This window comes from Rhinatrema bivittatum, chromosome 7, assembly GCF_901001135.1.
Source record: "Rhinatrema bivittatum chromosome 7, aRhiBiv1.1, whole genome shotgun sequence".
NCBI lineage: Eukaryota > Metazoa > Chordata > Amphibia > Gymnophiona > Rhinatrematidae > Rhinatrema > Rhinatrema bivittatum.
In genome coordinates this window covers 137066866-137090990 of record NC_042621.1, presented here as the reverse complement: position 1 = coordinate 137090990, position 24125 = coordinate 137066866, and the positions used below count along the sequence as shown (strand labels likewise).

Genomic DNA, 24125 nt, shown 5'->3' with positions numbered 1-24125 from the left:
AAAAATAAGCTAGGAGCAGTGTATACCTAAGTAAAAAGGTTGAAAAGTTCAGTTCAGTTACTCACTTTGGAAAGGTGTTGAGGTAGTGTGATTTGGTTTGATTAGGTACCAACATTTGTTAATCAAGAGAGCAGTGAGTCACTCTGGCTGACTAACTGAAGTTAGATTGTTTGTTTTTCCCAGCCCTCCCACCCCTTGCCCACCCACCCCTAGCTCATCCTTTAATTTATAGGCAGGTGCCACTTTCACAAAAAAAACAAAAAAAAACCCAAGAACAAAAACTTTATTGAGAGTTTGATCAGTCCCTTGTAGGCCACTACCAGACATATAGTGCATTCACTAATACATTTAAAGGATGTTAATTAGACACATTCCTACTCTCATAGCAACCTAAAACTTAACTAGGAACTGAAGAAAATTGAGATGAAGGCAGCAGCCCAGCAGCAAGAGGGGGCCTTCCCAGTCTTTTGCATCGAGTGTCACATGTATGACTTTTTACCCGCCGGTGAGAAGTTGTACATGTGCATGCGATGCAAAGAGCTCCTGGCTCTCAGAGAACGAGTCCGATCTCTGGAGGCTAGAGTGGCAGACCTGGAGGAGCTGAGGCAGACAGAGGTATATAGATGAGACCTTCAGGGACATAGTAGCCAAGTCCCAACTTCAGACTGGCAGCCCTGGTTCTGCCTTGGAGGAAGAAGGTCTCATGATTGGAGAGCATCAACCTGGTGCAGCAGGAAAGGATCCTGTAGCAAAGACCTGCTCTCCAGATGATGCATTGTCCTTTCGCACTGAGGATATCTCCCCAAGGCCTACTGCCCAGGAGCGAAGGGTTAGGTCGGCCTTCATAGTTGGTAATTTGATTATTAGGAATGTAGATAGCTGTGTGGCTGGTGCGCGTGAGGATCGCCTGGTAACATGCCTACCTGGTGCGAAGGTGGCGGACCTCACGCGTCACCTAGATAGGATTTTAGACAGTGCTGGGGAGGAGCCGGCTGTCGTGGTACATGTGGGCACCAACGACATAGGAAAATGTGGGAGGGAGGTTCTGGAAGCCAAATTTAGGCTCTTAGGTAGAAAGCTTAAATCCAGAACCTCCAGGGTAGCATTCTCTGAAATGCTCCCTGTTCCACGCGCAGGTCACCAGAGGCAGGCAGAGCTCCGGAGTCTCAATGCATGGATGAGACGATGGTGCAAGGAAGAGGGATTCAGTTTTGTTAGGAACTGGGGAACCTTTTGGGGAAGGGGGAGTCTCTTCCGAAGGGATGGGCTCCACCTTAACCAGGGTGGAACCAGACTGCTGGCACTAACCTTTAAAAAGGAGATAGAGCAGCTTTTAAAGTAGAACAAAGGGGAAAGCCGACAGTCACTCAGCAGTGCATGGTTCGGAGATAAGTATCTTCAAAGGATACTAATGACGCATTAGAATTAGGGCATCCCGACAGTGAGGTTCCAATAATAAGAAAAGTAGTCCAAGTGCCTGTAACTAAAAACTCACCTGAGCTAAAAAAATTCTAACTTATCCCTATCAATTAGAAAGCAGAATGAAAATACAAACAAAAAATTAACTTTGAAATGTTTGTATGCTAATGCCAGAAGTCTAAGAAATAAGATGGGAGAATTAGAATGTATAGCAGTGAATGATGACATAGACTTAGGGCCTCATTTTCCAATATCGCATTGGTATCGCATGCAATACCAAAAAGGGGTGTACCTTATGCTAATAAGCATGTGTATCACAAATTGAGATATCAGCTATGTGAAAGGCTGTTATTGCAAGTTGCACTATTAGCCCAATTTGGGTTACATAGCCAGTACATATTGTGGTTCATGATGTTTCTGGACAGGCCTGTTTCAGTATGCTGAGTGAGAGAGAGAGAGAGAGAGAGAGAGAGAGAGAGAGAGAGAGAGAGAGAGAGAGAGAGAGAGAGAGAGAGAGAACTTTGCTATAGTGCCTCCTCCCTAGACAGGAATTTGTATCCCTATGGGAGGCCCACCTAGTAACTCGAGGTGAGGGTTAAGTATTAGTGTAGGGGTTAGGGGCCACTTTGACATTCAACGTGAGATGTACGAACAGAACAGTGGTCTCTTGTGAAGATTTGCTGGCCTTTGGAGTGAGGAAACTCACTCCAAGATGAGATTTGGGCAATGTTCTCTCCACCTAGCTTGATGGACACTCTACCTGGGCAACAACAAGCTAGGTGGAGAGAACATTGCCCAAATCTCATCTTGGAGTGAGTTTCCTCACTCCGAAGGCCAGCAAATCTTCACAAGAGACCACTGTTCTGTTCGTACATCTCACGTTGAATGTCAAAGTGGCCCCTAACCCCCTAAGCTAATACTTAACCCTCACCTCGAGTTACTAGGTGGGCCTCCCATAGGGATACAAATACCTGTCTAGGGAGCAAGCACTATAGCATCTCTCTCTCTCTCTCTCTCCATACTGAAACAGGCCTGTCTGCAAACATCATGAACCACAATAAACCTTTACCAGCCTCTAGTGCACAACATAACACAAATGAAAGAGGTGTAGTTATTGGCCATATTAGGAGCCACGCTAACACTGCAGCTGTTTCATGGCACACGATAAATCCTCTCTACTTTACATTTGCACTGCCCCCTGAATACAAAATTAAAAATTTGCATTCGCAAATCATGTTAGTGCAATTTGCGGAATTATCACCCGCGGTAACTCCTTGGAAAATGACCCCCTTAATTGGCATCTCAGAGACATGGTGGAAGGAGGACAACCAATGGGACAGTGCCATACCGGGGTACAAATTATATCGCAATGACAGAGAGGAGCACCTGGGAGGCGGTGTGGCGCTTTATGTCCGGGATGGCATAGAGTCCAAAAGGATAAATATTCTGCATGAGACTAAATGCACAATTGAATCTTTATGGGTAGAAATCCCATGTGTGTTGGGGAAGACTATAGTGATAGAGTATACTACCGTCCACCTGGTCAAGGTGGTGAGACTGACAGTGAAATGCTAAGAGAAATTAGGGAAGCTAACCAAATTGGTAGTGCAGTAATAATGGGAGACTTCAATTACCAAAAGTATATCAGAGCAGACTGCACTTTGAGATAATCTCACATCAAACAAAAAGTGCAGGAGGAGGGTCAATCCTGACAAAAGACTCCGAATGGATTTTGAAAGTAGATAAAGATTTTTATTCATTTATGAGGCAACTCCACTGATTCAAATCCCAAGCACTGCTTAACGGCGTCCCCCGACACGGTCCCGTGTTTCGCCTAGGGCTGCATCGGGAGGGTAACGCCAACAGGGTTTCTCAATAGAAAGGCTAAAACAAATTAAACAAAACGTCAGGATGCTATATAGGACTTACGCCGAGTAAAAATACAAACAATGATCATTCACAATAACTCTTACCTGACAGCTTGGTTTTCTGAATTCTGACAGGGAGCGCACTAACCCTAGACGCTGTCAGATATTTGAAGAATAGCAGTGGCGCCAAAATCACAGGTGAACCAATGACGTGGGAAAATTATCCCCGTTCATTGGTTCCCGTTCCTGTGAGGTGCCCTAGCAGCATAGTATGTGACCAGTACTGACTGTGAGAGATCTTATGTAAATAGAAACCATTCTATCTCCCGATTGAGTCCCTTGGGGGTTACTGAATCTAGGGTAAATATCCACCGCTGTTCAATGCGTCCTAACTGTTCTGCATAACACCCCCCTCGAGCAGGACGTGGGAACACTTCAATGACACTGAACTTGAGGTCGGCGAGGTTATGAGATTTGTTTACCCAATGTTCTACCAAGGGTTCGTTCTCTCTTGCGTGCCGGATGTTAGAGCAATGCTCTATAATGCGTGTTTTAACCATTCTCGTGGTTTTGCCTACGTATATTAGAGGGCACGGACAAATGATCACGTAGATGACTCCTGAGGTGGTGCAATCAGAATAGGAGCGAAGTGGAAAAACTCTATGAGATGTTGGATGAATGAATGAAGTGGTAGATTGTGTGTATGAACAGACTGTACAATGACCACAGGGGTGGTGTCCGAATATGGTGGGTGGATACCGTTGCTGCACTAAGTCTGCATGAACAAGTTTGTCGCGTAAATTTTTTCCCCGCCGGTACGTGAACCGTAGGGGGCCAGGGAATACCAACTGCATGGAAAGTGCACGCCAGTGTTTGCGGATCATGATTGTGATTTGACGACTAAGTGTAGAGAATGGCAAAATACAGTTTGTAACTGGGGTATCAGAGCTAGAATGTGGGAGAAACAGCAAATCACGGTTAGTAAATAAGGCCCGTTTCATGGCTCGCCTGACTACCCGCTTAGGATATCCACGGGTCAGAAACCGCGCTGACATGATTTCTGCCTGAAGGAGAAATTCTTCACGAGTGGAACATAACCTACGAAGTCTGAAAAATTGACCCGTGGGGATGTTACTTCTTAAGGGGCTAGGATGACAGCTGTGAAACTCCAAAAGTGTGTTTCTGTCTGTGTCTTTACGATGGATAGTGGTCAGAAATTGGGCATTGTGAACTAAGACTGTAATGTCTAAAAAGGCTATCTGTGATTGATGCCAACTGAAATTAAATTGCAAATTAGAGTCTTGGGCATTAAGCCAATCAATAAAGAGAAACAACTGTATTTCTGTACCTAGCCAGACCATGAACACGTCGTCAATAAATCTTAACCAGGTTGCAATGTATTGAAACCCTTCTGATGGATATATCTGGGAGTCTTCAAACTCTGCCACGAAAAGGCAGGCTAAACTGGGGGCCATAGTGGCCCCCAGTTTAGCCTGCCGTGGACCGTGTCGGGGGACCGTGTCGGGGGACCGTGGACCGTGTCGGGGGACGCCGTTAAGCAGTGCTTGGGATTTGAATCAGTGGAGTTGCCTCATAAATGAATAAAAATCTTTATCTACTTTCAAAATCCATTCGGAGTCTTTTGTCAGACTTCAATTACCCCAATATTGACTGGGTAAATGTATCATCAGGATACGCTAGAGAGATAAAGTTCCTGGATGAAATAAATGATAGCTTTATGGAGCAATTGGTTCAAGAACCGACGAGAGAGGGAGCAATGTTAGATCTAATTCTCAGTGGAGCACAGTATTTGGTGAGAGAGGTAACGGTGGTGGGACCGCTTGGCAATAGTGATCATAATATGATCAAATTTGAATTAATGACTGGAAGGGGGACAGTAAGCAAATCCACGGCTCTCATCCTAAACTTTCAAAAGGGAAACTTTGATAAAATAAGAAAAATTGTTAGAAAAAAACTGAAAGGAGCAGCTACAAAAGTAAAAAGGGTGCAAGAGGCGTGGTCATTGTTAAAAAATACCATCCTAGAAGCACAGTCCAGATGTATTCCACACATTAAGAAAGGTGGAAAGAAGGCAAAATGATTACCAGCATGGTTAAAAGGGGAGGTGAAAGAAGCTATTTTAGCCAAAAGATCTTCATTCAAAAATTGGAAGAAGGATCCAACAGAAGAAAATAGAATAATGCATAAACGTTGGCAAGTTAAATGTAAGACATTGATAAGACAGGCTAAGAGAGAATTTGAAAAGAAGTTGGCCGTAGAGGCAAAAACTCACAGTAAAAACTTTTTTAAATATATCCAAAGCAGAAAGCCTGTGAGGGAGTCAGTTGGACCATTAGATGATTGAGGAGTTAAAGGGGCACTTAGAGAAGATAAGGCCATCGCAGAAAGATTAAATGATTTCTTTGCTTCGGTGTTTACTGAAGAGAATGTTGGGGAGGTACCCGTACTGGAGAAGGTTTTCATGGGTAATGATTCAGATGGACTGAACCAAATCACGGTGAACCTAGAAGATGTGGTAGACCTGATTGACAAAATGAAGAGTAGTAAATCACCTGGACCGGATGGTATACACCCCAGAGTTCTGAAGGAACTAAAAAATGAAATTTCAGACTATTAGTAAAAATTTGTAATCTATCATTAAAATCAGCCATTGTACCTGAAGACTGGAGGATAGCTAATGTAACCACAATATTTAAAAAGGGCTCCAGGGGCGATCCGGGAAACTACAGACTGGTTAGCCTGACTTCAGTGCCAGGAAAAATAGTGGAAAGTGTTCTAAACATCAAAATCATAGAACATACAGAAAGACATGGTTTAATGGAACAAAGTCAGCATGGCTTTACCCAAGGCAAGTCTTGCCTCACAAATCTGCTTCATTTTTTTGAAGGAGTTAATAAACATGTGGATAAAGGTGAACCTGTAGATGCCCCCTGTCTGAGATTCAGTATAGCAACATCCGCACCTGCCATTGACATACCTTACAGTTAGCTTCATGTACTAGGAGGGTGCTAAGGGGGGACCCTGCAGAGTCCGTAAGGCAACACGATTCGACTGCAGGAGGTCGTTCCGGACCCCCGCTGGACTTTTGGCAAGTCTTGTGGGGGTCAGGAGGCCCCTCCAAACTGGCCAAAAGTCCCTGGGGGTCCAGTGGGGGTCTGGAACGACCTGCAGTCGAATCGTTTTTCCGTACGGAAAAACGATTCGCGGTAGGAGATCGTTCCGGACCCCCGCTGGACTTTTGGCAAGTCTTGTGGGGGTCAGGAGGCCCCCCCAAGCTGGCCAAAAGTCCCTGCGGGTCCGGGAGCAATCTCCTACGCCCCTGCCGTCGGGGGACAAAAAAAACAAAATGGCGCCGGCGCTACCTTTGCCCTGTGACAGGACAAAGGTAGCGCCGGCGCCATTTTGTTTCTACAGACCACGGAGGTCCAAGGTCCGAGAGTAAAAGATCACACCGGGACCCTTCCTCTGGATCCCAGGTAATTTAAGGCATTTTGGGGGGGTTCGGGAGGGTGGGGGATTTATTTTAAAGGGTCGGGGTGGGTTTTAGGGTTGTTTTAGTGTGCCGGTTTTCCCGCCCTCCCCCCCCACTGGACCCCAGGTAATTTAAGGCATTTTGGGGGGGTTCGGGAGGGTGGGGGATTTATTTTAGGGATGTTTTAGTGTGCCGGTTTTCGATTTACACGATTTACACGATATTTAAAAAACCCAAACTGCGACGATCCGATTCCCTCCCCCTCCCAGCCGAAATCGATCGTTAAGACGATCGATCACATGATTCACATCTCTATCATATATGGATTTCTGTTCCTGTTGTAAAAGGAGTCTATCTAAATCCCCTCCTCTCCAATGCAGTGAAGGCTGCAACAGAACACAACATTTATAATCTTTAAATTTATGATTTGCTTGAATTGAATGGTCAACCAGTGGTTTAGATTCGATTCTTCTGTTTATATTACTCTTGTGTTCTATAATTCTGTTTTACATTTCCTCACGGCTTTGCTAGACCGACTTCCTTCCTGTTTTTTGGGAAGGTACAGAGAAGGGCAACCAAAATGATAAAGGGGATGGAACTGCTCCCCTATAAGGAAAGACTAAAGAGGTTAGGACTGTTCAGCTTGGAGAAGAGACGGCTGAGGGGGGATATGATGGAGGTTTTTAAAATCATGAGAGGTCTAGAACGGGTAAATGTGAATCGGTTGTTTACTCTTTCGGATAATAGAAAGAGAAGGAGGCACATCCATGAAGTTAGCAAGTAGCACATTTAAAACTAATTGGAGAAAGACATTTTTCACTCAATGCACAATTAAACTCTAGAATTTGTTGCCGGGGATGTGGTTAGTGCAGTTAGTGTAGCTGGGTTTAAAAAAGGTTTGGATAAGTTCTTGGAGGAGAAGTCCATTACCTGCTATCAATCAAGTTGACCTGGAAAATAGCCACTTCTATTACTAGCATCAGTAGCATGGGATAGACTTAGTTTTGGAGTAAATGCCAGGTACTTATAGCCTGGATTGGCCACTGTTGGAAACTGGATGCTGGGCTTGATGGTCCCTTGGTCTGACCCAGTATGGCATGTTCTTATGTTTTACATGTGTAAATGTGTTTTAGCCATGTAAGTGGGCTTTTGAAAATTGCTATAATAAATGCCATTGTATTGTCCTTAAATATTCACGTGGAAGTGTACTTTACATGCATAAATTGATTTTTTTAATCGCTTTGATAGTGTGTTACATTTATACATGTAGCTCCTTTTAAAATTGACTCTTATGTGTACCTTCATTACCAGAGTATAAATTGCAAACTACACAAGCAAGAGCCTTTTCATATGCAACTCCATTAATATGTAATGTATTACTATTATTTATACCGACTTATCACATCAATTTACATTCAGGTACTGTAGGTATTTCTCTATCCCCAGAGGGCTTACAATCTAAGTTCATACCTGAGGCAATGGAGGGTAAAGTGACTGTCCCAAGGAGTGACAACAGGACTGAAACGCTGGTCTTCTGGTTCATAGCTCACTGCTCTAACCACTAGGCTACTCCTGCACTAAGAGAAATACATTTTATTCAGGATATTAATTTATTTAGTAAGCAAAAAAAAAAACCGATGTAAAATTTAAGACCTGCTCGGTGATTTAAGACCTGGATGCAGTGATTTTATAACATACGTGCACGCATGTGTACCTGTGATATAAAAACGGCTGTATGCGAGTTCATATGCGCATGATTTTATATTGCCGGGCGCATCTGCACGCATAGGGTGCCTCGAACGAGTAAGTGGGGGGAATTTTAGTAGGTACGCGCACCGATGCAAGAACCCTTTTTCCCAGTTCGCTCCCAGTTCATCCCAGTAAAGGAGAGGACTTCCTAATCCACCTAGCTAACTTGACTCCCTTTTAATCTAGAACCCCTAACCCTTAAAACCCTGCTGCCTAGCCTATTTTTTTTGTTACATGACTTACATGTCATCCATAGCAGAAGTAAAGTTACGCGGTAGTGAACCACGGTGCATGCTTGGGCTCGTACCTACTTGCTCACTGACTTCATTGTGCAGTCCTGGCCCGCCCATGTCCTGCCCATTCCCCGCCCCTTTTTGTTAAAACTTTTTTTATGTTCTTTCTAGGAGTTACAACATACTTGTGCAGGTTTTAAAATCCATGTGACCAGGGGCAGCTCAAGGCAATCTACTGCCTGAGGTGAAGGATGAAATGGCTTTCCCCCCACCATGACCCGGTGCAGGTGAAATCACCGAGGGCCAGGGCAGGGGAAAAACAATGGAGGGTGAAGTGACTTGCCCAGGGTCACAAGGAATGGCAATAGGATTTGAACTCTGGCTTCCCTTGTTTGCAACCCACTGTTCTCAGTCATTGGGCCGGATTTTGAAAGGGTTACGCGCGTAACTTTTTTAAAACGCCCCTGCGCACGCCAAGCCTATATTGCTTAGGCTTCCGGCGCGCGCAAAGCCCCGGGACGTGCGTAAGTCCCGGGGCTTTCTTGCGGTGGGCGTGTCGAGGGGCGTGATGCGGTCAACGTGTAATTGGGGGACGTGTCGGGGGGCGTGACGCGGTCGGTGCATCATCCGGGGGCGGTGCCGCGGGCGTGGTTTCAGCCTGGGGTCATTCCAGGGGCGTGGCCGCTGCCTCCGGACCAGCCGGCAGCCAGCCCGGCGCGTGCAAAGTTACGCCTGCCTCGAACAGGCGTAACTTGTGCGACAGAGGTGGGGGGGGGGGGGTTAGATAGGGCCGGGGGGGGGGGTTAGGTAGGGGAAGGGAGGGGAAGGTGGGGGGAGGTGGAAGGAAAGTTCCCTCCGAGGCCGATTTCGGAGTGGCCTCGGAGGGAACGGGCAGCGCGCGCCGGGCTCGGCGTGCACAAGTTGCACAAATGTGCACCTCCTTGCGCGCGCCGACCCCGGATTTTATAAGATATGCGCGGCTACGCGCGTATCTTATAAAATCTGGGGTCGGCGCGCGCTGTGTTTTAAAATTTCCCCATTGGCATCCACAGTAGGGGAGCTGGAGAAATGTTTAATGGGGTCGGGTGCCTTTGGCCGCCCCACCCCCTGCATCTAGAAATAGGAATCCTCCATTCCCTATTGCTGCCTCCCACCCATCTCCAGGATCTGCCTCCTGGGGGTGTGAGAGGTTGGTGAATGGTGGGGGTCTGTGTGTGTGACACACTCTCTCTTAGGGCTGATACAAGGGTATTAGATGCCCTAGACAAACCTTACAGCCTTTCATTCCCCCTTCCCTCCCCTCCCTACATAATTAAAACTTATGAATTATTTTCCATTTTAAAATTTATTAACTTCCCCAACCTAAAAAAGCAGATTGCATATGGAAAATAAAAGTCAAGGCTCAGCGTTGGCTGTTATCTGAATCCAGTTCTCCTTTTTTCCCCCCACCATCAAAGCAGAGAGTGATGCTGCCATTGCATCAAAATCATGAAAGCTAATTGGTTAAAGGTAGTAATTCCCATGCCTTCTGTAGGGGTTTTAGTTGCCACTCCATGCAGGTTACCCTCATGCACCCTTTCCTTCATTTCCAACTCTAGCCTTTAGGGATCCATAGTGTCTATCCCATGCCTTTTTGAATTTGTTTACTGTTTTCGTCTTCACCACCTCTTCCAGAAGGGCATTCCAGGCATCCAGCACACTCTCCGAGAAGAAATATTTCCTGATGTTGGTTCTGAAGGCAGGTGGACAGACTCTTTAGGTCTTGAGATTACTTTGTCAACCAGCTTCCAGGCAAAAAAGTGCAAACCAATAAATCATTATGGATGCTTTCACATGCTCCATATGGTATGCAGTTTGTTCTTTGCTTGGCCACTGTAGTGATCATATTGCAGAATCAGTGTGTTGCCTTAAAATTTGCCTATCAGTGTCTACAGTGGTTAGCAACCTTTGTACTATACTCGATTTTGTAATTTTATTCCAATTTGACACTGCAGATGTGTTATAGACATTTGTCCCTGCATTTATTTTATGTATTGTTGATTTTTTCCTCCTCCTATACTGTCAAGAGACATAAGCCTACCAGACCCACTACTCAAAAAAACATATACTATATGTGATATTGGAGTTACCAGTTAAAAATGTTTAAAAATGTTGCTAGTATTATTATTTTAAGCACCTTAATCAAAAATCTGCCAACCCCCAAGTAGCAGGTGGCATATATTGCTTCACACTAACTAAATGATATTATAGCATACTCTCTATGATGTTACAAATAGCAACTCACATACTGTATTAACCAATAAGATAACACCAATACAAGATAAATAATACTATAAATTTCTAATTAGTGATACTTTCAAACATGGTTGCTTCCAGGGATTCAGGGGAATTTTAAGATACTAGCTTAAAGAATTAAAAACAAATAGTGACTATAACATTTTAATTGGTAAAGATTTATTGCTGTCTGTTTTGCTGAAATATTAATAGCTGCAACTGAAAATTTCTGGGTTTTTTGCATTAAAGGGATTGAAAAGGCTGTTTTACAATCTCTTTTATGTCTCTCTAGGGTTTGTGACTGAAGACATGGCCTCTGTTTTTGAGGAGCACCGGATCTATAAGAACATTAACCTTTACCAGAGCTTACAGTCCACAGAGTGTGACGGGATATATGTGGAAGATGCAAATAAGTTCATATTCACCAATGTCCTGGTTGGGCATACAGCAAAGGCTCGATTCAAAATTGTTAATGCGGGGAAAGTTCCCTGTGATGTTATCTTCTTAATCAAATCTGTCACCCCCAAGGTGAGAGCTAAGAAGATTTGGTCACCCCTAGCAGCTTACTAAAAACTACTTTTTAAAGCAATTGTTTTATTGAGACAGAAATCCTTCTTGCTCAGTTTCTTTTTATATGCTATGTTTCTGTGCCCTCTTTTTCAACCATATCATGAAAATATTGCAGTTTATATGCCCATTAATATAAAAGTTATTTTGTGGTCTGGTAAGTTAATGAAAACTTAATGACCACTGATTGCAGTTTCCAGTTCGGTTTTTGTCTACACGTTTTTATTTATATTTTAAGGTTTCTGTGAAGGAGTGTATGTTAGATCCTCCTTAAAAGCCCAGGACCAGACATTTAGCCTGGTCCACTTTAAGCCACAGCAGGCAGAGAGTTCCACTTTGAGGGTATTCTCCAAAGAAGGAGATAAGAAGCTAGGCCCAGGGAGAACATGGGGGCTCCAGAGAAAAACAGAAGCCTAGGGAAGGCTCATAGTACTGATCTGTAAATTATATTGCTGTCTTTATTTTGTGAACTACGAAAGTAAGCAGATCTACTTCTGTTTTGATTTCTTGCCATTAATAAAGAAGTTTATGAGAGAACAGCCAGTCTGGCCTGAGTCTTTTCTCTGGCCAGCCCAAGTTTGCTCACAGTGTCACATATGGTATCAATTCTGGGAAATCTGTGCTAAGCCTTGCACAGGCAGAGAACCATGCCCAAAAACAGGAAAAAAAAAAGAAGTACAAGAAAGGAAAAAATGTTTTCCTGGGGCCTGGCTACAGTTGTGGCTGGAGATTATTTTACAGAAGGTTAAGGAAGGTAGCTCTCCTGGAGAGAGAGAGACTTGTATAGTGAGTCAGAGTTGAATAGGCAGAGGGGGTTTTTGAGTGTGTTTTGGTTCCTCCTTCAGGAGGAACCAAAGCCCTGCAAAAAAGCTTTTTGTGCAACCGGAGCTAGTTAACTAATATGGAGCAATTATAACAGGCCCTCACGGAAGGGCAGCAGGAGCCCCAGAAACGGGTTCAAACCCTATGTGAACAGTATGGTTAGTTGCTGAAAGTGATGAACCAGTAGCAGGGGCAGCTGACTCAAATGGCCCAAGCAATGCAAGCTGTCACAACATGGACAGCCTCAGTGTCACTGATTTTGTTTAACACGAAGTCAGGGAAAGAAGAACTGCCCACATGACTGGCTGGCCAAAAGCTAGCTGGACCACCTACCCGATAAATCTACTTATTGGCAAGATCCATGCCACCTTTCAAGCTGTTGTGCTCGGGGGTGGACCCCTGTCCTGTGGCAGAACAGGGACTGTCCACAGGGGGCGGAGCATGGAAGGAGACAGAGCAGTGTAGAGCTTCACCACTGGAAGCCCGAGGTCCCCCCAGGAGGAGCCCGTAGGGACCCGGGCCGCTTGGACTTAGGTGGGCCTCACAGGGTCTCCTAGGAGAGTATAAGTCCGGCATTCCCACAGACACTAGAGGAGCGCTATCGGGTTCGAGGCTGGAAACAGGTTGGAGGAGAGCGAACCAGAATAGATATGTGAGGACAAGGGTAAGGACAGAGCCAGAATCAAGCAAGGTCAGGTGAGCAAGGTCAAAGCCCAGGAATCAGTCCGAGGAGTTGTCAATGAAGCAAGGGTCAAGATCCAGAGGTCAGGCAAGGTCGAAGAGCAGGCTGAGGTCTTTGGCAGGCAGCAAGCAGGTCAGGAACAAGCTGAGGTCTTTGGCAGGCGGCAGGCAGGCAGACAGGTCAGGAACTGTTGTGGTTTTGAAGTGTTTGAGTGGATTCTTGGGTACTGTGGTGATGGCCACTCTCATTGGGAGGAGCCCCATGAGGAACCAAAGTACTAGGCTAGACTCGAGACACGCAAACACAGAGATTTATCTTTTATTATACAGCTGAGATATACCACCAGAGGTGGCAGTAGTGAGGTGATCCAGAGATAGCAGTCCAGGGGCCCTCGGCAGAGGAGACTCGTCTCACAGAGATAGTATAGGGAGTTCCGGATGTAGGTTTCCATTGCAGCAGAGCTGTAGATGAGACAGACTGACAATGTTAGATTACTCACTAAGTTGGTAGCTGTATAGGTGGAGATCTCAGCAGGTAGAAGTAGTTGAATACAGGCACCGAGCCAGGGAGAGCAGGCCCTTGAGGAGCGAGTACCTGATCCCAGATAGGCACCTAAAAGAAAGCAAAGGGCCCTCGAGGAGCAGGTACCCAGGTTAGAGAAATACCCCAAAGGGCAGAGAGAGCTTCCAGCAGCAGCAAGGAAGCGGCAGAGTAGCTCAGAGTAGCTCAGAGCAGAGGCTTTCCATCCATACACGATCCTTACACGATCCGATACAATCCTTGCTAACTCGATAGCTAGCAAACGAAGGGCAGGCTAAATACTCGGATGGCGTGACGTCACTTGAGGGGGACGCCCCCGAGGTTCCCACCATGACGTGGATAAAGATGTGGCTGGCATGCGCACGCGCACCCTAGGAGGTCTTTAGGAGAAACATGGCGTGAGGCCTTGCCATTGCTGTTCCGGGGACGCCGGAGAGAGTGGGCATGCATACGCGGCGGTAGCCATCTTCCCAAGGCTACCGGGGAGAGCAGAGAGAAAGGTGAGGCACAAAGGTCGAAGCCGCTTGAAACCGACGGACACAACAGTACCCCCTTCAAAGAGCCCCCTCCAGACCCCCTACCTGGTCTTGGTTTTTGAGGATGCGATCTGTGGTATTGCTGAAGCATCTCTTTATCCATGATATTAGCCAAAGGTTCCCAAGAGTTTTCTTCAGGTCCGTAACCCTCCCATGACAGGAGGTATTCTCAAACTCTGCCACTCTTTCTCACATCAAGGATGGCATCAACCTTGTACTCGATGTCTTCTTCTGCATCTCAAGTAAATTTTTAGATTGATGTAGAAACATCAAAAGTCAAATTTCTATCTATAGGTGATGCGAAATGATATTGAATCTTACATCGCGTAGAGACTGAACGGTGCACTACGCAATTTACTTGAGATCCATGATTGTTTGAGCCCCTGAGGCAGCGGCTGTGAAAGTTGCGAAACTCGGCCTGAGTCGGGCATTGTTTTTACAAAATACGTCTCTACTTTAATAAATATTTGAAAAAAGACCAAGGAATCTATTTCCTTTGTTTTCCTAATGGCTATTTTGGATCGCCTACCTCTTTAATTTATGTATTGTACACAGGGTTTTGTATTGTATTCTGTGTTCTATGGGTAACCAGTGTAATTCCATTAGAGTTTCTGTGATATGGTCCCTCCTTCTTTTACCAGTCAGTATTCTTGCTGCGGTGTTTTGTAGTATTTGAAGTGGCCTTAACGTTGTATGCGGTAGTCCTAGTAACAGGGCATTACAGTATTCAGTGCTAGAGAATATTAGTGCCTGAAGCACTGTTCAGAAGTTTGCAGGAGTTACTAGGGGTTTTAGTTTCCTGAGAACCATGAGTTTTGCGTAGCCTTCTTTTACCTTTAGTGATATGTGTTGTTTTAGACTGAATTCTGTGTCCATTATTATTCTGAGGTTCCGTACTTTTTCTGCTAGTTCTATTTTCTGGTTGTTTTTGAGTAATATTGGAGTTTGAATGACCTCAATATTTTTTCATTCTAGGTGTAGAAATTCCGTTTTTTCAATGTTTATTTATTTATTTATTTTATTTAACATTTTTCTATACCGAACTTCATGACAGGCGTCATATCAGGCCGATTTACATCAAACTTAGGGGTTAACTTAGCAAAAAACTATATAACAAGAAGGCCGAAGCGCAGATACAAATAACAGAGAAAAGAACTTGGAGGCTAGAGTAGCCAGGAAATAAAGGACAGAAAAAATGTTGGCGTGACGTCAACATTTGTTAATAACTGGTTAATATTAATAACATTAACATTAATGGTTATTAATAGTTATTAATGGAACTAGTTATTAACATTAATAGTCAATGTTAATAACTAGTTCCATTTGGTTTAACAGCTGTTTTATAATATCTAGGTACATGTTAGCTAGCTTTAACTTATACTGACGTTGATTTTTTTTTTAGTCCACTTCCCGCAGCGATATCTTTGAGTTGGATCCTTCACGTATGTGTATCCCTAGCCACAGCCATGTCTTTGCAACTGTGACCTTCACCCCTCAGATGATACAAAGCTACAGCTGTGTTTTTGAGGCAATTGTAGAAGGACCACCAAGGTAACCATTTTGGTATTTCTTCTGCTCTTAATTACTTTGTCATAGAAATATATATTGTTCTTGTATGAGCAGTTAGTTTTTTCTCTCTCTGCAGTCTGACAGCCAAGGCGAGAAGTTTAACATTCGATATCCTAGGAGAAGGGAATCTGCCCCGAGTGAGCATCTTGCGCCCTATGCTGCGCAATAAGCAGGGAAACCCCCTGTTCCTCTTTAAGAGGCTTCTGATTGGTCATTCTGAGAAGCTTCCTCTCATCTTGAAGAATGAAGGCACAATACCTGCTCAGGTAATTCCTGTGGTATACACACTTTTAGGGGCAGATTGCCAGCAAATCTCAGCCCAAGGGATTTTTTCCAAAATTGGCCCATGGGGTATCTGACTCACTTATGCAGCATTACTTTAAAAGCTCCCAAAACACACCGAGCTAATCCTGAAATGTACATCATGAGACCTAAGCCTGGCAGAATTTAGAAAAAATCTCCAACATAAATTTAACATGTTTCGTAACAAACTAAGTAGAGCACATCCTAGACTGGAGATGAGAAAATTGAGCTGCAGTCCTCCCTTCCATTCAGGCAACTGGTTGCCCTCCCCCCTCAGTTCTGGTTACATCTCTCATATATCCTGGATTCCTGGACTAGTGTTAGTCTTTTGCCAACCAATCTGCTCTTGAATCATTTGCCAAGTAGTGAGACAACCACACTGCCAGCCAATGGTTCAAGCACATACAGACATTTTCTGCTGTGCTGCTTCTCTTGGGCTCATTCAGTGAGTGTCCCACCTGCCCTCAGCACTGCTGCATCATTATGTAAAAGTTGATGCTTGTTGCCAGTCCTTCCTCAGCCTGCAGCAGCCCCTTCACTTTCTCACAGGACAAGCAGGATGGTAGTCCTCACACATGGGTGACATCATCAGGATGGAGCCCAATCACGGAACACTTTTGTCAAAGTTTCTAGAACTTTGACTGGCACCTACTGGGCATGCCCAGCATGGCACTAACCCTGCAACCAGCAGGGGTCCTCCTTCAGTCTCTTTTTTTCCGCGCAGCATTAGCCATGTGGGTTAAGGAGCTCTCTAGAGATTCCTGACAGGAATTTTCCTCACGGAACTTCTTTCAAAATTTTCAAAAATGTTTTACCCCTTAGGGGTCCTCCTATCGATTCTGTACTCCGCGGTCGAAAGGTAAGGCTTTACTCTCATTTGCGGTCGATTCCCGTCGAGTTTTCCCTTTGGGGGCCTACCAGCCATCAGCCACACCGTGGCTAAATTTTTGTCGAAGCCATTGCGTCGGGTTTCCGTCAGTGCCCCAATTGTCCTTGGACAATGTCTATCACAGACCCACATAGAGTTTGTGTATTATGTATGAGGCAGGACCATGACGTCTTAACTTGCACCAAATGTGCCCAAATGACGCCGAAGGGCCGTAAGGCCTGCTCAGAGAAAATGGAGTTTCTTTTTCAGTAAAAACCCCTGACTCCATTGACCGCTTCGACATCATCTGAGCCGGTGCCATTGACCTCTCAGCAGCGGGATACCAGTACTGCCCGACCGGCGTCAACTGTTCCAAAGGTTTCGACTTCTTCCTCATCGCCTCAAGAAAAGGCCCGAGAAGACATCGTGAAAAGCGTCAACACCGGCATCGGAAGGCTCAGTACGCTGGTCCAGGCAAGCCCTTGGTATCAGCGTCGACAGAGCAACCGATAAAGAAATCCCATCCAGAGAAGGCCCCATCCTCCTCTGTGACTGGGTCACCGAGGTGTTCCCCACCTTCATCGGTGCAGGGAGCTGTGACTCCACTTTTACCGGTGGACCCTGCGGCTACGTCTCTATTGCCTCCCACTCCAGAGCTGGGGTTACATGCCCCAGGCTTCTGCGAGGAATTGAATCAGATGATCCAAGAGGCCATCGGTAAGGCACTTCAAGGCTTCCATCCTCCATCGGCGCCATCACAGATGCCAGCCCCAGTCACCGACCCGATACCCACGATGCTCGCACCGCTTGTAGGCAGACTGGATGTGCTGATCGGTGCCCTTCCACTGGTGGAACTGAGAATACCGGTATGTCCACCATCTTCCACGCCAATACCTTTGTCATCAGAGGATGAAGAAACACCGATACCCATACCGCCGTCTGGGATCTTGCCACTGACTCACACGTCGATGTCACCGGTTCCATCGATACCCATACTTCCATCGATACCGCATCATCCTCCATCGGTGTCACCATCGATGCCGTCGGTGCTGCTGTCAATGCCATCAGTGCCACCCTCGGTGCCTCCTCCGGTACCATCGGTGCCTAGACCTGATCCTTCAGGGCTGACACCATTCCTTCCCTCTGGTGATCCTATGGGAGCTGGGGATCAGCCTTACGATCCTTGGACCGATGACTCATCCCAGGATTCTGATGATCTGCCTTCAGAGCCCTCTCCCCCTGATGAAAGGCGACATTCTCCTCCAGAGGATTTATCCTTTATTATTTATTTATTTATTTATTTAACGTTTCTTTTATACCGATGACCGTTCGCACATCGCATCGGTTTACAGTGAACACAAAACCATTGGGCGGGGCCCTTACATAAAACAGATAATATACTGAACTAGTAAACATATAATTGAAATTAGGGGGGAGCCCTTACATCAAAACTATTTACATCAAAACTATATACAGAATTAGTGCACAGTACCAAATCGCCAAGCATAGAGGTGGTCATAACAGGAAATCCGAGTAAGGGTAAGGGTCGGGGGGGAGTTATGTAATAGGGGGTGTGATGGAGTAAGCTTGTTGGAAGAGCCAGGTTTTAAGTTTCTTTTTGAAAGCTGGGGTATAGGTCTCAGTGCGAATATCATGGGGCATAGAGTTCCATATCGTGGGGCCGGCCAGAGAAAAGGCTCTGTTAATAGTGGAGGAAAGCTTAAAGGATTTAATAGATTGGGCTTGGAGTGTTCCTTGGAGTGCTGGGCGTGTAGGTCTCTTGGAGGTACGGGGTACGAGGGGGGGGTTGAGCCAGTTGAGGTTGGAGTTTAATAGACTTTTGTGTATGATTGAGAGAGTTTTATAAAGAATTCGTGACTGTATAGGGAGCCAGTGTAGTTCCATAAGTGCGGGGGTGATGTGATCTCTTTTCTTTGTGTTTGACAGGATGCGAGCGGCGGCATTTTGTAGAAGTTGGAGTGGTCTAGTGTGAATTGCGGGAATGCCAAGTAGGAGCGCATTACAGTAGTCAATCTTTGAAAAGATAATAGCTTGAAGGACTGTACGGAAATCATTGAAATGTAGCAAGGGTCTGAGCTTCTTTATTGTTTGCAGTTTAAAGTAGCAGTCCTTTATAATGGATTTGATGAATGGTTTGAAAGAGAGGTGATTATCAATAATAACTCCTAGGTTGCGAGTGTGAGGTGGGAAGTTAGTAGCAGAGTAGGCAGGGGGGATGACCGGGAGTGGCTGCTTATTCGATATGACTAAAAGCTCAGTTTTGTTGGAGTTAAGCGCTAGGTGCATGTCCTTTAGGAGCTGGTTGATAGAGGAAAGACAGGATTCCCAGCTGTGTAGAGCCGTTTGGATGGTGTCCGAGAAGGGGAAAATGATTTGTACATCATCAGCATAAATAAAATGCTTGATGTGTAGATTAGTGAGGAGCGTAGTAAGGGGGAGCATGTAAATGTTAAATAAGGTAGATGAGAGTGAGGAACCTTGGGGAACACCTTGGGGGAGACTGATGGGGTCAGATTCATTATTGTTCATAGTGACAGTGAAAGTACGATTTTGGAGATATGATTGAATCCAATCAATGGCCTTGCCAGTGACCCCAATATTTCTGAGTATGCTGAGGAGGACATCATGATTAACTGTGTCAAACGCAGCTGAGATGTCAAGTAATGCGATAAGATAGGATGATCCTGAGTCAGTTCCTTTGATAAGGGTATCGTGTAAGGAGAGGAGCAAAGTTTCAGTACTTAAGTGCTTCCTGAAACCATATTGGGTTGGAGGGAAGATGTTATTTTGTTCCAGGTGATCAGATAGGCGTGTGTTCACGAGCTTTTCAAGCACTTTAGCTAGTAGGGGTAGGTTGGACACTGGTCTGTAATTAGAGAGGGTGGTGGGGTCAAGGTTGGCTTTTTTGAGGAGTGGTTTCACTATGGCTTGTTTAAGAGCATTGGGGACAATGCCATGTTCTAGGGAACAGTTAAGAATATTTGAGAGGGGTTTGGCGATCACATTGTGTATAGAAAGTAGGAGTTTAGAGGGGATTGTTTCAGAGGGGTGAGTGGAAGGTTTCATTTTCTTAAGTATGTTTTCTACTTCCAGGGAAGATGAGGACTCAAAAGAATAAAGGGAGCTAGGGGAGTTGATGGTGGGAAGAGATATATTGAGGTTGTTGTGTGAAAATTGTGCTGTGATGGACGATACTTTGTTTTTGAAAAATTGCGCTAATTCATTACAGCGGTTTGTGGAGGGTGTAGCTGATTGTTGTGTGTGTATGGGAGAAGTAAGGTTAGCGACCATAGAGAAAAGAGCCTTGGGGTTGTATTGCAGCCCATTTATTTTATTGGCGTAGTATTTTCGTTTTGAGTATTGAATAGAGTTTCTATAATCATGCATACGTTGATAGTAGAGAGTTTTGGTTGCGGGGGATTGGAGTTTGCGCCATGACCTTTCCGTGGCTCTGAGTTGGATTTTGAGATTTCTAAGGAAAGGAGTGTACCAGGGTTTCCTATTCTTTCTGTAAGGGTTGATTGTTTTTGTTATCAGGGGGCAGTGCACATTGGCAATGCTGTGTGTGCAGTTCACCCATGAGGATAATGCGTTATCTGGTGAGGATAGATCTATTTGTTTGTCTAAGTCAGAGCATGCTAATGCAATGGTTTCTACATCGCATGCTTTGCGGAATCTAAGGGAAATAGGCTGTCTGGGCGTGGATAGAGGGCTTTGAGGGAGCGATAGTTTGGTCTCAATCAATGAGTGATCAGACCAGGGTACTGATGTACATAGGGGGGGACTGTTCACACTGATGGGCGAGTTTATAAAAATCAAGTCAAGGGTGTGGCCAGCCTTGTGTGTGGGGGAGTTTACTATCTGTTGGAAGCCCATAGCTTCGAGCGAGGCCAAGAAAGCTTCACAGGCCGGTGACTGTGGTGAGGTATCTACGTGTAAATTGAAATCTCCTAGGAGGACTGTGGGTAGGTCTGGCGAAAGTGAGTTTGTGAAGAATTCAATCAGAGGAGATGAATCTTTCTCTAGAAGACCAGGGGGTGTGTATATAAGACAGAGTTGGAGTAGTTTAGATTTGAAATATCCAATTTCGTATTGATGGGGGATGTCACATCTATGAGACAATAGTTGGAGGTCCTTTTTTATAGCCAGGAGTAGGCCGCCTCCTCTCTTCTTCTTCCTCGGGATTGAGAAAATATCATAAGTATCTATGGGTAATTCCATTTCAGCTTCAGACAGAAGAGGACTCAAGGCACAAGATGCTGGAAGTACTCCAGTTTCTTGATGCTCCTAAGGAAATCATGTCTATTCCTATTCATGAATTCCTAATTGACCTGCTAAAGAGGAATTGGGAGCATCCAGGCTCAGTGCCACCTGTCAACCGAAAAACAGATGTCACCTACCTTGTCCAGGCAGCCCCTGAGTTTCAAAGACCACAGCTGGATCTCCACTCTATGGTTGTGGAATCAGCCCAAAAGAAGGCACTACGTTCTAAACCTCATTCCTCCATACCTCCAGGGAAGGAACAGAGGTCCCTGAATGCATTTGGCAGACGTTTCTTCCATGGCTCAATGCTTATGTCTCGCATTGCCTCCTACCAGTTATACATGACCCAATATAACAGAGACTTGTTTAAGAAGATCCAGGAGTTTTCAGAAGCTTTACCAGAACAGTTCCAGGATCAACTCAATGCTTTGGCTCAGAAAGGCCTAGATACTGGCAAGCATGAGGTCCGTGCTGCCTATGACATATTTGACACTGCCTCTAGAGTGTCCGCAGCGGGAATTAGTGCAAGAAGGTGGGCCTGGTTGAAGTCCTCAGACCTTCGACCAGAGGTGCAGGACCAATTAGCTGACCTGCCCTGCTCTGGAGATATTCTTTTCGGGGACAAAATCCAGGAAACAGTAGCACAGCTAAAGGACCACCATGAAACGCTGCGCCAGCTTTCCTCAGTACCTTCTGATTTCCCGTCCACTTCTAAGAGGACATTCCGAAGGGACTCCAAGCAGCCCTCTTTCAAGCTATGAAGATATTATCCTCCTGCTGCTCAAGGTCGTCCTTCCAGGCCTTACCAGAAAGGCCAGTCCATACAAGGGAATGGTGAATAAAACGGAAAATGTCATAATGCCTCTGTATCACTCCATGGTGAGACCGTACCTTGAATACTGTGTACAATTCTGGTCGCCGCATCTCAAAAAAGATATAATTGAGATGGAGAAGGTACAGAGAAGGGCTACTAAAATGATAAGGGGAATGGAACAGCTCCCCTAAGAGGAAAGACTAAAGAGGTTAGGACTTTTCAGCTTGGAGAAGAGACGGCTGTGGGGGGATATGATAAGAGATGTTTAAAATTATGAGAGGTCTAGAACAGGTAGATGTGAATCTGTTATTTACTCTTTTGGATAATAGAAAGACTAGGGGGCACTCCATGAAGTTAGCATGGGGCACATTTAAAACTAATCGGAGAAAGTTCTTTTTTACTCAACGCACAATTAAACTCTGGAATTTGTTGGCAGAGGATGTGGTTAGTGCAGTTAGTATAGCTGTGTTTAAAAAAGGATTGGATAAGTTCTTGGAGGAGAAGTCCATTACCTGCTAATAGGTTCACTTAGAGAATAGCCACTGCCATTAGCAATAGTAACATGGAATGGACTTAGCTTTTGGGTACTTGCCAGGTTCTTACGGCCTGGATTGGCCACTGTTGGAAACAGGATGCTGGGCTTGATGGACCCTTGGTCTGATCCAGTATGGCATTTTCTTATGTTCTTATGTTCTTAAGCCCGACCTCAGAAGACCCAGCCAACTCCTCAGCCGGGCCCGGCTGCTGGATTTTGACTCCTCGCTAGAGAGCATAAGCCAACCTCCTCTACAGTCCGTACCAGTCGGAGGTCGACTGTGCCACTTCACCAACATATGGAACACAATCACTTCCGACCAGTCGGTCCAGGCTGTGGTGTTCCAAGGTTACCACCTCAACTTCCTGACTGTGCCGGACCACTCCCCACCTCGGCAGACATGGGGGTCTTCCGACCATTCCTCTCAACTGGAGGAAGAGGTCTCCCTCCTTCTCCAATCCCGAGCAATAGAACTGGTGCCCCCCTCCCAACGAGGACAAGTGTTCTATTCTCGGTATTTTCTCATCCCAAAAAAGACAGGGGGCATTCGTACCATCCTGGACCTGCGTGCCTTGAACAGGTATCTGCAGAAAGAAAAATTCAGGATGGTAACCCTGGGTTCCCTACTTCCTCTGCTACAAAAAGGAGATTGGCTTTGCTCTCTAAATCTTCAGGACACATACACACACATTGCCATCACTCCGTCTCACCGAAGGTTCCTTCGATTCCTAGTCGGCCCCAGGCACTTCCAGTACCGGGTCCTACCGTTCGGCCTAGTGTCCGCACCTCGAGTCTTCACCAAGTGCTTCATGGTGGTCGCGGTCTACCTGAGGGGTCAGGGGGTCCATGTCTACCCATAACTCGATTGGTTGATAAGGGCTCCAACATAAAACCTCACACTAGAATCCTTACATCTAACTCTCAATGCACTTCTGTCTCTCGGGTTTCTAGTCAATTATGCCAAGTCCAACCTGGTTCCATCTCAAACCCTATCCTTCATAGGGGCAGATCTGAACACCATACAGGCAAAGGCTTTCCTCCCTCAGGATCGCGCTTACACTCTCACGTCCCTGGCTCAATACTTCCAGGCTCGAGATTACTTGACAGCTTGTCGTTTCCTCATCCTGCTGGGATATATGGCATCCTTGGTGCATGTCATTCCCATGGCCCATCTGGCCATGAGAGTGACACAGTGGACCTTGTGATCCCAGTGGGCTCAGGCTTTTCAACCAATGGTCAACATTGTCCATGTTACCAAGCAGCTCCGCCTGTCACTGGCCTGGTGGAGACAGTATAGCTGTGTTTAAAAAAGGATTGGATAAGTTCTTGGAGGAGAAGTCTATTACCTGCTATTAACTTCTCTTAGAGAATAGCCACTGCCATTAGCAATGGTAACATGGAATAGACTTAGTTTTTGGGTACTTGCCAGGTTCTTATGGCCTGGATTGGCCACTGTTGGAAACAGGATGCTGGGCTTGATGGACCCTTGGTCTGACCCAGTATGGCATTTTCTTATGTTCTTATGTTCTTGGAGGAGAAATCCATTACTTGCTATTAATTAAGTTGACT

The 24125-nt window shown here is 45.5% G+C and overlaps 1 protein-coding gene across 1 annotated transcript in view; it reads left to right on the top strand.

Moving 5' to 3' along the window:
- HYDIN (HYDIN axonemal central pair apparatus protein) overlaps positions 1–24125 on the top strand; it is a 1819717-nt gene that overhangs the window by 1347139 nt on the left and 448453 nt on the right. The window contains exons 60-62 of the mRNA XM_029609235.1: positions 11329–11564; positions 15586–15734; positions 15829–16018. Of these exons, the coding sequence (XP_029465095.1) occupies positions 11329–11564; positions 15586–15734; positions 15829–16018 (575 nt within the window). The remainder of the gene's footprint in view (positions 1–11328; positions 11565–15585; positions 15735–15828; positions 16019–24125) is intronic.